General features: G+C 41.6%; 1 protein-coding gene across 10 annotated transcripts in view; it reads left to right on the top strand.

Moving 5' to 3' along the window:
- The window catches only part of CDON (cell adhesion associated, oncogene regulated), a 98,768-nt gene that overhangs the window by 46,983 nt on the left and 38,819 nt on the right, over positions 1-12,966 (top strand). For all 10 annotated transcript variants that reach the window (XR_009597826.1, XR_009597828.1, XR_009597827.1 and 7 more), the window contains 3 exons: positions 5,817-6,106; positions 7,819-7,993; positions 10,692-10,820. Coding sequence is in view for 6 of the 10 variants with exons in the window: in XM_060404000.1 (XP_060259983.1) it covers positions 5,817-6,106; positions 7,819-7,993; positions 10,692-10,820 (594 nt within the window). In the remaining 4 variants the exon portion in view is untranslated. The remainder of the gene's footprint in view (positions 1-5,816; positions 6,107-7,818; positions 7,994-10,691; positions 10,821-12,966) is intronic.

Below are 12,966 nucleotides of genomic sequence, written 5' to 3'. Positions count from 1 at the left end.
CCAAGTCTCTTGCATCTCCTGCATTGGCAGGGAGATTCTTTACCAGCTGAGCCCCCCAGGAAAGTCCCCATCTATATATTTGCCTCATCCTTCTTCAAAGTTATTTTTCTAACAAGATGTATACTATTCTTTTTATTTTTACTGATGTTGGATGATAATGACTTAATTTGGAGTACTGGTATTTAGAATATCAATATTATTCAAATTAATTCAGATTTGACTTAATTCACAATCAAATCTAATATCAGTGGGCATTAGAGAAGGTGCCCTACTCATAGGGCTGGTGTGAGAATTCAAGGAGATTATATCTGTAAAGTGCTTAGAACAGTGTCTGGAAGTATTAATAGAAAGCCTTCAATAAATACTAAGTATTGGGTTATAATTATTGCCATCTGATTATTTTTAAATTATAATTATCCCTTGTGCTTCCCTGGTGGCTCAGATGGTAAAGAATTTGCTTGCAAAGCAGGAGACCCAGGTTAGATCCCTGGGTTGGAAAGATCCCCTGGAGGAGGGCATGGCAACCCACTCCAGTGTTCTTCCCTGGAGAATTCCATGGACAGAGGAGCCTGGAGGGCTACAGTCCATGCGGCTGCAAAGAGTCAGACACGACTGAGCAACTAACACTTTGTGGTAGTGTTTAAGGAATGAAGAAATAGTCTCTGATTTTAGTAAACCTTAAAAAATCCGTAAGTATAGAAAAGTAGTTAAGTGTTACAAAGATTTACACACACTTAATGGATGTGTATATGTGTGTGTGTTTATGTATCAGTCTGCCAAGCAAAAATAGGAGTGGCTCTGCTCAAAATTGTTAGCGGCAAGATGTATAATGCAGGTACTGCTAGGGTAGAGCATTTGGCTGAAGTGGTTATTTTATGTAAATAAGGGGAAGATGGAGCTATAGACATCCCAGTCATAGCTGTTGGGACAAGTAAGTGGCTAGTTGTCTGAGTGCCTCATTTTACTTACTCATTTATTTACTTTTTAATTTTTTTGGCCATGCTGTGTCTTGTGGGATCTTACTTCCCCCACGTAGGGATTGAACTCAAGTCCTCTGCATTGGAAGTGCAGTCTTAACCTCTGCACCATCAGGAAGTCCCCCTAATTGCCTCACTTTAAATATGAGAAATCCAAAGTACTTTGAAGATACGTAATTTGTTTAGATAAGATATTTTTAGATTTTGAAGATCCCCCTCACCCCCAGGATTTTATATCTTGATAAATATCATTTTTTAATGTATAGTAACCCCATGAACCACATCCTGCCCGAGTGGTCCTCCATTGTCCCTTTTACATGCTCTACAATAATTATCAAAATCTAGCTGAGTCTATTAAAGCTCAAAACAGCACATAACAACCCAATTCTTTCCCTGGAAGTCTGAGCCTATTATTAAATTCTAGTGTGCTGACAGCCTTTACTTTGTTTATTGTGAAGAGAGCAGTAAGCAAGATGAATCACTTCCTCACCTTTTTTTCTTCCCAGAGACCTTGGGTTTTTGAGGTTCTGGATGTGCAAATATTTGTAGAGTGAGTTGTAACTCTTCAAAACTATAGTGAAAATTGGCCTAGGGTCCTAAATAGTTTGCAGTGGGGTTGCTGGTTTGAGTGGTCACAGTGGGAACCACTTAGGCAGATTTGGTTCTGTTCCCTGTTGACTTGGTTTCAACTCAAGAGTCATTTACTCATAAACATGGCCACTGTCATAGTACTCAGAAAGCCAGGGTTTTATCAATTTCTTTTCCAATTCAAAAAACACTCTACCATAAAAAATGCTAGATGTCTCTTTTAGATGACCATTTCAGAGTTGTTTTGAAGATAAAAAGAGTTGTTGTTCAGTCGCTATGTCCAGCTCTTTGCGACTCCATGAACACCAGGCTTCCCTGTCTTTCATTGTCTCCTGGAGTTTTTGCAGACTCGTGTCCATTGAGTCAGTGATGCCATCCGACCATCTTATCCTCTGTTGCCCCCCTTTTCTCTTGCCCTCAGTCTTTTCCCAGCATCAGGATCTTTTCCAAAAAGAGCTGCTTTGAAGGTAAATTGAGATCATGAATGTGAAGAACCTTTGGAAAGTACTGTGAAGGCTTTATGCATTGTATCTGGCATCTTGTGAGCGCTCTAATTGTGCTGTTGGGAACAGTAGAAGAAAATTAATTGAATCTCCTTTTCAATAAAAGTTACGGAAAAGTCTCATTGCAGCCCGAATAACACAAGTGGAATTTTGATACTCCTGCAGCAGACACAGGCTGTAACATTGCATTCTTCTCATGCCTCTGTATAAACTGCGGCATGTGGTATTCAAACTCTTCTACAGCCAAATACCACTTCCCAGTGGTGACCTGCCCAGAGGATGCATGAAACACTAATGATAAAAAGGTCCTTCTCCACTACCCTAAGCCACAACTAATTGCCTCCACTTGCTAGAATCCATCTCTGCATGAGCAGGCTCCCAGCCACACCCTTCACATCCAGCCCTCATTCTGACTCACTAAGTAAACACGCCTGTTCCAGGAGCAATATTTGGAAGTTGTCTCAGTGAACTTAATTAATTTTCTTCTATCTTATTTTTCCACTAGCTTCTTGTTTTCTTTGATGGAGAAAGCTTCTGGGACACCTTTTCTCTCTTTTAAACAAACAGAGAACTGACCTCCCACTGTTAGCCCTGTTTTCTGGTTGGTTCTCTATGAAGCTGCAGTCATTCTAAAAATACTCCCACCTTTTACCAGGAATCTGACTTCATTGTGGAAAAGAGACTCTGCTGTTGTTTCCTAGGCTCCCTTCCTCTGCAGAAGTAGGAGACCTTGCGTTGTCTGTGTTAATAGCACTTTAGAGGGACCAGGCTGTCAGTTCTTGGGTTTTATTGTGTTGGCAGTTTATTTGTTTTCATAAATTGCTCTCTCATTTTTTCACAGCAGCACCACTGACATTCTTCTGCCAGCTGTTGTCGCTTAATCTCTCAGAACCCAAATTTCTTCATCTGTAAAATGGAAGTATTACTATCTTCCTAAGAATGTTGTTTTGAGAATTAAATGAGATGATGGTTATTGAACGTCTGGCTCCATGCTGAGCACGTAATATGTGCTCTGTAATTCTTTTTGGGTGTAGGCGACCTATTTATTTTTTTCAGCACAAATAAATTATTTTTACCTTCCTCTATGTATTCTGTACACTCTTAGTAGTGAATATTAAGGCGGTTTTTAGATTGGCAGTTTTTAAAAAATTTATTTTTTGAAGGATAGTTGATTTACAGAGCCTTGTTAATTTTTGCTGTACAGCAAAGTGATTTAGTTATCCATATAATACATTTTTCATATTCTTTTCCATTCTGGTTTATTACAGTATGTTGAATATAGTTCCCTGTGCTATACAGGAGGACCTTGTTTATCTATTATATATATAATACTTTGCACCTCGGCTAACACCAAGCGACTAGTCAGTCCCTCCTCCACCCCACTTTCCCTTTGGCAACCGCAAGCCTGTTCTCTGTGTCTGTAGATAAGTTCGTTTGTGTCATATTTTAGATTCTGCATATAAGTGATATCCTGTGGAATTTGCCTTTTTCTTATTGCGCTTACCATGATATAGACTGGCAATTTCTTAAGCCAACCTTCTATTTTATCCAGAAAAAAAAAAAAACGGAAACAAGTAAATTCTTCCTTTACCTTTGCTAGTCTTGCTTCATTTCCTCCCTCTTGTCTAGGACTTGTCTTCCGAGTATAGTAGAGGTACTTAGTTATCTGTATGTTGTATGCAGTCTGTCTTGTCTGACTCTTTGCAACCCCATGGATGGTAGCCCACCAGGCTCCTCTGTCCTGAAATTCTCCAGGCAAGAATACCGGAGTGGGTGGCCATTCCCTTCTCCAGGGAATCTTCCCGACTCAGGGATCGAACTCAAGTCTCCTGCGTTGCAGGCAGATTCTTTGCCATCTGAGCCACCAGGGAAGCCCAGGTGTTAAGTTGTTCAGCTTTTGCTGTTGTTCAGTTGCTCAGTCATGTCTGACTCTTTGCGACCCCATGGATTGCAGCATGCCAGGCTTCCCTGTCCTTCACCATCTCCTGGAGTTTTCGAAAACTCATGTGCATTGAGTCTGTGATGCCATCCAACTATCTCATCCTCTGTTCTCGCCTTCTTCTCCTGCCTTCAGTCTTTCCTAGCATCAGGGTCTTTTCTAATGAGTCGGTTCTTTGCGTCAGGTGGCCAGAGTATTGGAGCTTCAGCTTCAACATCGGTCCTTCCAATGAATATTCAGGATTGATTTCCTTTAGGATTGACTGGTTTGATCTTCTTGCTGTCTGAGGGACTCTCGAGAGTCTTCTCCAGTGCCACAGTTCAAAAGCATCACTTCTTCAGCATTCAGCCTTCTTTATGGTCCAACTTTCACATCCATACATGACTACTGGAAAAACCATCTTTGGGGGTAGTTATATCTGATGAACAACTTAACAGGTCCTTTATTATCTTACAGGTCAGTGGGTTAACTGGATAAAGTGGGCCATTCTGTGGGCCTTGCTTGGGGTCTCTTAGACCTTTGTGATCAGAGAGCACCTGGGGCTGGAACAGCTAAAGTGGCTCCACTCACACGTGTGGCATCTTTGTGAGGGCTGGACTCCACCCGCATGCCCTCCTCTCCCTCCCGCCCCCCTCCATTTCTCTCCCTTTCTCCCTCTGTCCCTTCCCTGGTCACTTCTCTCCATGGCTAGCTGGGACGTCTGTATGTGGTAGAGCTCTGGTAGGGGTGCCAGACCTTCTTAAGGCTTAAGCCTGAAGACCACAGTCTCTCCTGGGCTTGGCATTGGTTACAGCCACTCACGGGTAGCCCGATTCAGCATAGGAGGGGACTGCCCAAGAGTGTTGATACTAAGGGACCTTTGGGGACTAGCTACCCAGTAGGTAATGGTCTAACTCTTGATCTTTTCTTTGCTACTTACGTTATTTTGTTCCCAAGGGAATGCATTACTCATTGTGTTTCATTTACCAGTTAGAGTAAAAGTTCATCGTTTGCCAACTTAAAATCTTCAGAGGTTATACTAGCAAGTTGTTGTTGTAAAAGAGGGACTGCTAGCGTAGAGAAGGGGAAAATCGCATCCTTTCACAGCAGAGACCTGGGTTCGATCCCTATGTTGGGAAAATCCCCAGGAGGAGGGAATGGCAACCCACTCCAGTATTGTTGCTTGAAGAATCCCTTGAACAGAATCTGGTGGACTATGGTCCACAGAGTCTCAAAGAGTCAGAAACGACTAAAACAACTTAGCGCTAGTACTAGCTACTAAACTACTGCATTGTAGAACTGCTTTTTCAGAAAATTAATTTGCTCCTTCGTGAGTAGTAGATAGCTACTGGAGATCAAACCAGTCAATCCTAAAAGAAATCAACCCTGAATATTCACTGGAAGGACTGATGCTGAAGCTGAAGCTCCAGTATGTTGGCCACCTGATGTGAAGAGCTGACTCCTTGGAAAAGACTCTGGTGCTGGGAAAGATTGAGGGCAGGAGGAGAAGGGGATGACACAGGATGAGATGGTTAAATAGTATCACCGACTAAATAGACATGAACTTGAGCAAACTCCAGGAGATAGTGAAGGAAAGGGAAGCCTGGTGTGCTGCCGTCTGTGGGGTTGCAAAGAGTCAGACATGATTTAGTGACTGAATGACAGCAGTAGCAACTGGAGATGAGATGTCTCCACGAATTATAAGTTGAAACGTTGCCTGTTTTAACTACTAGGGCTCAAATTGTGCTAACATTGTGTTAGATGACAGCACAATGTGTGAGTGACCCTGAAATGATGAATTTCTTCAATCTCCTCTTTCTTTCTCTGCAGTTCCTTTTGAGACAGACACCAAAGCAGAAATAGTCACATCTTCTGATCCCACTCAGAATGATAAAGGTGATGATTCAGAAACTGGGTTATTGAGCTCATTTCCGGTGAAAGAACATTCCATTGCCAAGGAATCATCATCAGAGAAAAACGCTAGTGGCACCTCTGTCCCTGATGCCCCCATCATTTTGAGCCCCCCTCAGACACACACGCCAGATACCTACAGCCTGGTCTGGAGGGCTGGGAAGGACGGCGGGCTGCCCATCAATGCCTATTTCGTGAAGTATCGAAAGGTAATGTCTTCTCGTTTATGATCTTTCTCTTCTCACATCCCCGCATCCTGTGTGTAACACATGCTTGCTGTCTTTCGCACTTGTGGAGTGGCAGGAAGCAGAGCAGGAGTATGCCAGGGCGATGGGTTTGGGAGAGAGTCAGCAGTCATGCTGGGTTCACCAGTCTTATAAAGACAGTAAGAATAAAGTACAGATAACCTCCCCCAGATTGGGATTTTAAGAACCGAGTGACTTGACAGTTGTTTTGTTGACCGTTCCTTGGGGTTTGAGGAATCTTATTTCCCCAACCAGGCATGGAACCCTGGCCCTGGCAGTGAAAGCCCCAAGTCCTAACCACTGGGCTGCCAGGGATTCCTGACCTTTTTAATCAAACATTTTAACCCCTTGGGTGTAAAGCTTTATAAACTGCTTTTTAAAAAGTAATTCCTTCCCTCTGTGAAGTGGCAGAAGACAGTTTATTTAGCAAAGAAGCAATTTCTTATTAGAAACCACTGTTTGAACAAAGTTGTCCATTATCATCTCTGATTAATATTTTCGTTTCCAGTTGTCTTCCTAATTGTATTAATATTTTTCATTGTTTGGTTATTTGTTATGGTAAACGTTGGTCTGTCTCAATTGATTTTTCAGATGATATTTTTTATCCACAGGCTTATATTGAAACAAAATGAAAATCCTCCCCTCTTTGTTTAATGAGATTAGTAAATGAAATGGGAGGAGATGTACTCGTATTTAAAATAATTGTCTATATTCAGGATGTTTTGGTATCCATCCTTTAATAGGAATATTTTTTTATCCTTTAGGTATTTTTTAAATTGAAGTATAGTATTCACAATGTTAATTACTGCTGTACAGCATAGGGATTCAGTTATTCCTATATATACATTTTTAAAAAATATTCCTTTCCGTTATAGTTTATCGTTGGATATTGAATATCTAGTTCTCTGTACTGTATAGTAAGACCTTGTTTTTCCATTCTATGTATAAAAGCTTACATCTGCTGTTCCAGCCTCCCACTCCATTTCTCCCCCTACAGTAATATTTTTAATATCTGGAAAAATTAACATAATGATACTTGGAAGTTTATTCACTGTTTTTAACTTGATGATTCTAGATGAAGGAAGTTTCACTGGTAATCCTGTCCACATGAAAACTTCCATGAATGTTGGCTCTTGGTTTTATTAATGAAGGCATAACAGATTGGATCTCTTTTTCTTTCCTTCAACTCAATAAACAGTATGAAAAAATGAAGCAAGACTGTTAGAAATATATAATGCATAATTGCATAATTTATACAGATGTGAACATGAACTGTGATTTCTCAGGTATTGTGTATATTATATATTATCATTAATACATATTATTGTTTACTTATTTAATTCTCCCATTAGTCCAGTAAGAAAGGAGCAATGTTTCCATTACCAGGAAAGGAAATGACTGGGTAATCAAGTAACTTCCTTGAGGCCATAAGTTAGTGGCAGCTGATGAGCAGTAGACTTTTTCAAAAACAGTGAGAATCCCAAACTTCTCACTACAGGTCACCTTATAGTTCTTAATTGGAAGAGGCACTGTGTCTCTTTCACTTTTGATGGTGCATCGCTTCCCCTGATTCATTTTGGAATTGAAGGACTTCTAATTTTTATCCAATTGAAATGGAAAGGTTTTTCTGCCCTATGTCTCCGTTTTTGAAAAATGCCTTGTTTTCGCTTGGGTAGCTGGAGGATGGTGTTGGTGTCGTGGGAAGCTGGCACACAGTTCGAGTCCCAGGAAGTGAGAATGAGCTCCATTTAACGGAACTGGAGCCATCGAGTCTCTACGAAGTTTTGATGGTGGCGAGGAGTGCCGCCGGGGAAGGACAGCCTGCCATGCTCACCTTCCGAACCAGCAAAGGTGAGTATAATCTTCCTTAAGAGGAGGGAGTTGGCTGTATTGATGTCACTTTTTAATAGTTAGTGTCATTTTGGGGTAGCAAAGTTTCTTATATATAAATTTAGTAAAGAAACCTATTATAGTACCTCTTGGGGCCACATTTAGATGGTTGTATTCTCCTAGTTGGGTTTGATCCCTGGGTTGGGAAGATCCCCTGGAGAAGGAAATGGCAACCCACTCCAGTATTCTTTCCTGGAGAATCCCATGGACAGAGGAGCTTGGTGGGCTACAGTCCACGGGTCGCAAAGAGTCGGACACGACTGAGCGGCTTCACTTTCACTTTCATTCTTCTAGCCCATCTAGCATTTCACAGGTATTTTTTGAGAGCTTATGATAGGTAAGGCATTAGGGTAAGGGACACAGGGAAAACGAGGATAATCAAGACAAGATCCATCCTGATAGAGCTTCTACTTTGCTAAAAAAGGTAAGACATATACATAAATGCCAACTCAAGGCAAAATTTCAGTTCAGCTAGTATTTACTGAATGACTTCTCAGTGCCAGGTGGTAAACAAAATAGATAATACTCCTTTGCTGTCATGGAGCTTCCATTCTGGTTGGGACAAGTTTACACATAAGTTATCAGGACATTAGTAGGTATTGAGTGTTAACAAGAGAAATAAATTAAGGATGCGTGTAGCATGGGCTTCTCAGGTGGTGCTAGTGGTAAGGAATCCACCTGCTAATGCAGGAGACCTAAGAGCCGTGGGTTTGATCCCTGAGTCAGGAAGACCCCCTGGAGAAGCTCACTCCAGTGTTCTTGCTTGGAGAATCCCATGGACAGGGGGAGCCTGGTGGGCTACAGTCCATAGGGTCACAAAGAGTCGGACACGACTGAAATGACTTAGCACGCAAGCACGTGGGGTAGTAGCAGTTGTCACAGTTTGAACAGGTGGCCAGAAAACTGAGCAGTTGACAGCAGGGCAGAACTTTAAGGAGCTGTATGGAAACCCATGTGAGTATCTGGGGCTAGAATATCCCCGTAGAGAGGATAGCAAACGGGTGTGCTTGGTGTTTCCAAGGAGCACTGAGGGGCCACAGTGATGGGAGTAAAGTAAGTGGGGAGGGGAGAATACTCAGGGAGATGGACGATCATCAGCACATTGTCCAATCTGCAGGGACACCCACTTCGACCCTGAGTGAACTGGGAGCACTGGAGAGTTTTGAGCAGAGTTGTGACGCTGCCTCTTGTGTGTTTCAATGCTGGCTATAGGGCCATGCTGACTGTAGGGTAAGGATAGATTGGAGGAGGGCAAAGGGATAAGGAGGGACCAGATCTGACATGGTCTAGGCAAGACAAGATGCAGAGGACAGTCTTCTGTGGGGCAGCTTGTGAGGGTGGTGCTGGTGGTTTAGTCGCTCAGTCATGTCCAATTCTTGAGACCCCCATGGACTGTAAGCCTGCCAGGCTCCTCTGTTCATGGGATTCTCCAGGCAAGAATACTGGATTGGGTTGCCATGCCCTCCCTCCAGGGGATCTTCCCGACCCAGTAATTGAACCCGGCTCTCCTGCATTGCAGGCAGATTCTTGACCGACTGAGCTACAAGGGGAGCCCACCCAGTTTGTGAGGGTAGCTTGATTGGAAAGATGCCATTTCAGGGCGTCACTGGTGGCTCAGAGTAAACAATCCATCTGCCAGTGCAAGAGACACGAGTTCAGTCCCCGATTGGGAAGATCCCACATGCTTCGGAGCAACTAAACCCATGCACCGCAACTGGTGAACCTGTGCTCCAGAGCCCGGGAGCTGCAATTACGGAGGCCACACACCACAACTCCTGAGGCCTGTGTGCCCTGGAGCCCATGAACAAGAGAAGTCAAGTCACCACACCTACAGAGTAGCCCCTACTCGCCACACTAGAGAGAAGCCTGCACAGCAGCAAAGACCCAGCACTGCCGTAAAGAAATTAATAAAATAAGCAGTTTCAAAAAGATGCCATCGCAGGTTGGCCATAAGTGAACAGAAAGACTTCTATGAGCAGAGACGGGAATTGGATACAAGAGGTTTTGGTGTGGCACAGTGTTGGCAAGGAGTTCTGATGATTGGAAAGAAATTGTCTATTGACTTTTGAAAAAGATCCTTTTATTTAATGACTGTGTCTGGACAGAAAAATAGTGAGTATTTCTTATTTGAAATGTATTTTGAGTTATTACCCATAATTAGTCCTTAGTTGTTTATACTGTCTGACCTGCAAATACTGAATAATGAGCATGTATTTCAGTTCTAAAATAATCACTCAATTTCATTTTTTGCCCCTTGAAATTTTAAAACAGCATGACAGCTTTCACATGAAGAAACTTAACCGAAGCTCTTAAATAATGAATTTTCTGCATCAGAATTAAGAAATATGTACAGTAAAAATAAAAGTGGGTGAATAGTTTGAAAACCTTTAGTCATTTGGCTTTTTCATTTGTGTCACTTTTTATGTGTGTAGATTAAAGCTATCCTGGTGAAGAGAGACACATTTTTGTTATAGGTACTAGGAAAAGACAAAGTACCTTTTCAAGTTAATTCCTTATATTAGCTAAGTAATTACAATGTAGATTTTAAATTTAGACACTGTAACAGATAAGTTCATATATTTATATGCCAGTTGAGTTTCATAGTATCTTTTCTTACTTACGCAGAGAAGCTTATTTGTATTATATTATACCTTTCTAGAGAAAACAGCATCATCCAAAAATACCCAGGCCTCCTCTCCACCCGTGGGCATCCCTAAGCGCCCTGTTGTTTCAGAGGCTGCAGACAACTTCGGAGTGGTACTCACAGATGCCTCTAGGCATAGTGGAGGTAAAGAGAAGATTCTTCACTTATTCATTCTATTTGTTTCCAAATGCAACCTGTTTCAGGTTATTAGGGGGTGGAGTGGGACAGGATATTTGTTATTCAAATTATATCCTACCATATAACTCTTTTAGGTTTTATTTCAACCATTTTAAAATGTCTTGAATTTGAAATCTTGAATACCCAGTACCATGATTGATATTCAAAGTAATAAACTCAGATTTCAAATGTTATGATACTAAGTTTTTATAACTCACAAAAAGGATTTTTCTGTCTCCTCTCTGGCATGGGAACCAAATTTACATTGGAACCCTGAACGTCTGACTTGGTTTTTTTTTTTAATGATTTGTCAAAATATGTCACGGTACCTGTAGTATGACTTAGTTTTTTTTGAATGATTACATGTCGTTCTCAGCTTTATTGTTGTGTCGTGCTGATCTTAGAGTGTTTAGATGTCATAGCAATAAGATTTTTAAAAGACTTCTTTTCAGTATTTAATCATACATGAATTCTCCCGTTACAACATAATGTGCTTTTTGTGATCTAGGGAAGGCTTAACATTTTATTTCTGAGCTCTAAGAATTTTCAAGCTTCTCTTCCCTATTTTTATAGTCTTCCATGAGTTGGTCTCAGACAGAAGCAAGTCATAACATTTGAACGCCTCTGTGGAATGCCTCTGTATCTTCAGTATCATGAGCTGCTTTTTCTTGAGTCCTTTCGCCTCTGAGATCAGAAGAACTAAAACCTCATGAACTAGCACGCAGTACTAAATGCTGGAGCAGCAGAGATCAAATGAGTCTTGCCCTTGGAGAGGCTTACAGCATAGGAGGTGATGCAGACAACTAAACCAGTACCAATATAGCAGGGAAGAGAGACGGATCAACCAGCAACGATGGTTTTGATTCTACTTTGGAATCAAACATTTCACAAGAGATTTATCTAAATCACTTACTTGATAGGAATGAGGCCCAGTGGCTGGCGATAAGAGGTGTTCCCTAAGCTAAGCTTCGAAGGCAAGAATGTTATAGCTGAATGGAGAAACAGGAGAAACAGTTCTGGGCAGAGACCTCTCATGCAGAGACAGATGAAGGACATGTTCTCTTTCATTTAGAGATTCAGAGATTTTATTTAGTGCTGTGGGGAATCATGCTCCAGTGGGGGAGGAAAGCAGTTGCCTTGTTTGATGTCCTTAAAGATTCAGTCTTCCCTAAAAGCTGTGAAGAAGCCTGAAGGATTTTAGAGATGGGACGGGGGAGTGGCATCAGATGAGGCTTGGAAATACAGACAGTGACAGTGTGGACGGAGAAGGACACAGACAAGAGATGAAGGGAACTGAATCCTCACTGAACGAAAGTGAGAAATACGGTGACTTGGGCAACTTGAACCATTTACCAAGATAGGTGATAAGAATTTGTTGCTGAAGGTTATGGATTCTGTGCTGGCAATCATGAGTTTGGTGTTATCCAAGCAGAGATAACCACAAAGAAAGGATTTATTTAATCTTCACAATAACCCTGTGAGGAAGGGAGCATCAGCATATTACAAATCGGGAAACTGGGACTCAAGGGGGTTATGGAACTTGCCTAAGATCACCCAGAGAGTGGTGGAACTGCTATCCACAGTCAGATACTTAGACTCCAAGAGCAGTACTCTTTATCTCCTTTCGCATGCTGTTTCTTCTAGGTATTGATGGTATTCTTCTCTTTAGGGACTTTCCCCTAATAATGTTCTTTTTCTGCTTGGTCTGTGGTATTCTTTATGAGCTTTAACCTCATGTGAATCAACAAAGGAAGTTGTTATCTTCGTATTAAAAGAGAAATTCACTAACTTCTATTCATTCTGTTTCCATTGCTTTCTAACTTGAAAGGAATACAGTAAGTATCATGCCAAGTTGCCTGCTTTGAATGTCTTAATCTTTTCATCCATTAAACAATTTGTTTTCAAAATGCCACAAATTCCTTCATACAGGCACCATATGCAACGTTATTTTGTTATGTGTTTGTATTCAGATTGAAGAGATGTTGAGACAGAGGGGTGTTGGTGGAGGCCAGACCCAGGCTAGACAGAGACAGGGCTTCCTGAGTAATTCACTGAAGTAATGTAACTGTGGGGGCTTCCCTGGTGGCTCAGCGAAAAAGAATCCACCTTCTGA

This window comes from Ovis aries, chromosome 21 (assembly GCF_016772045.2).
Source record: "Ovis aries strain OAR_USU_Benz2616 breed Rambouillet chromosome 21, ARS-UI_Ramb_v3.0, whole genome shotgun sequence".
Classification (NCBI taxonomy): Eukaryota; Metazoa; Chordata; class Mammalia; order Artiodactyla; family Bovidae; genus Ovis; species Ovis aries.
Note: the sequence above shows the minus strand (reverse complement) of the source record. Positions and strands in the feature narration are given on the sequence as shown.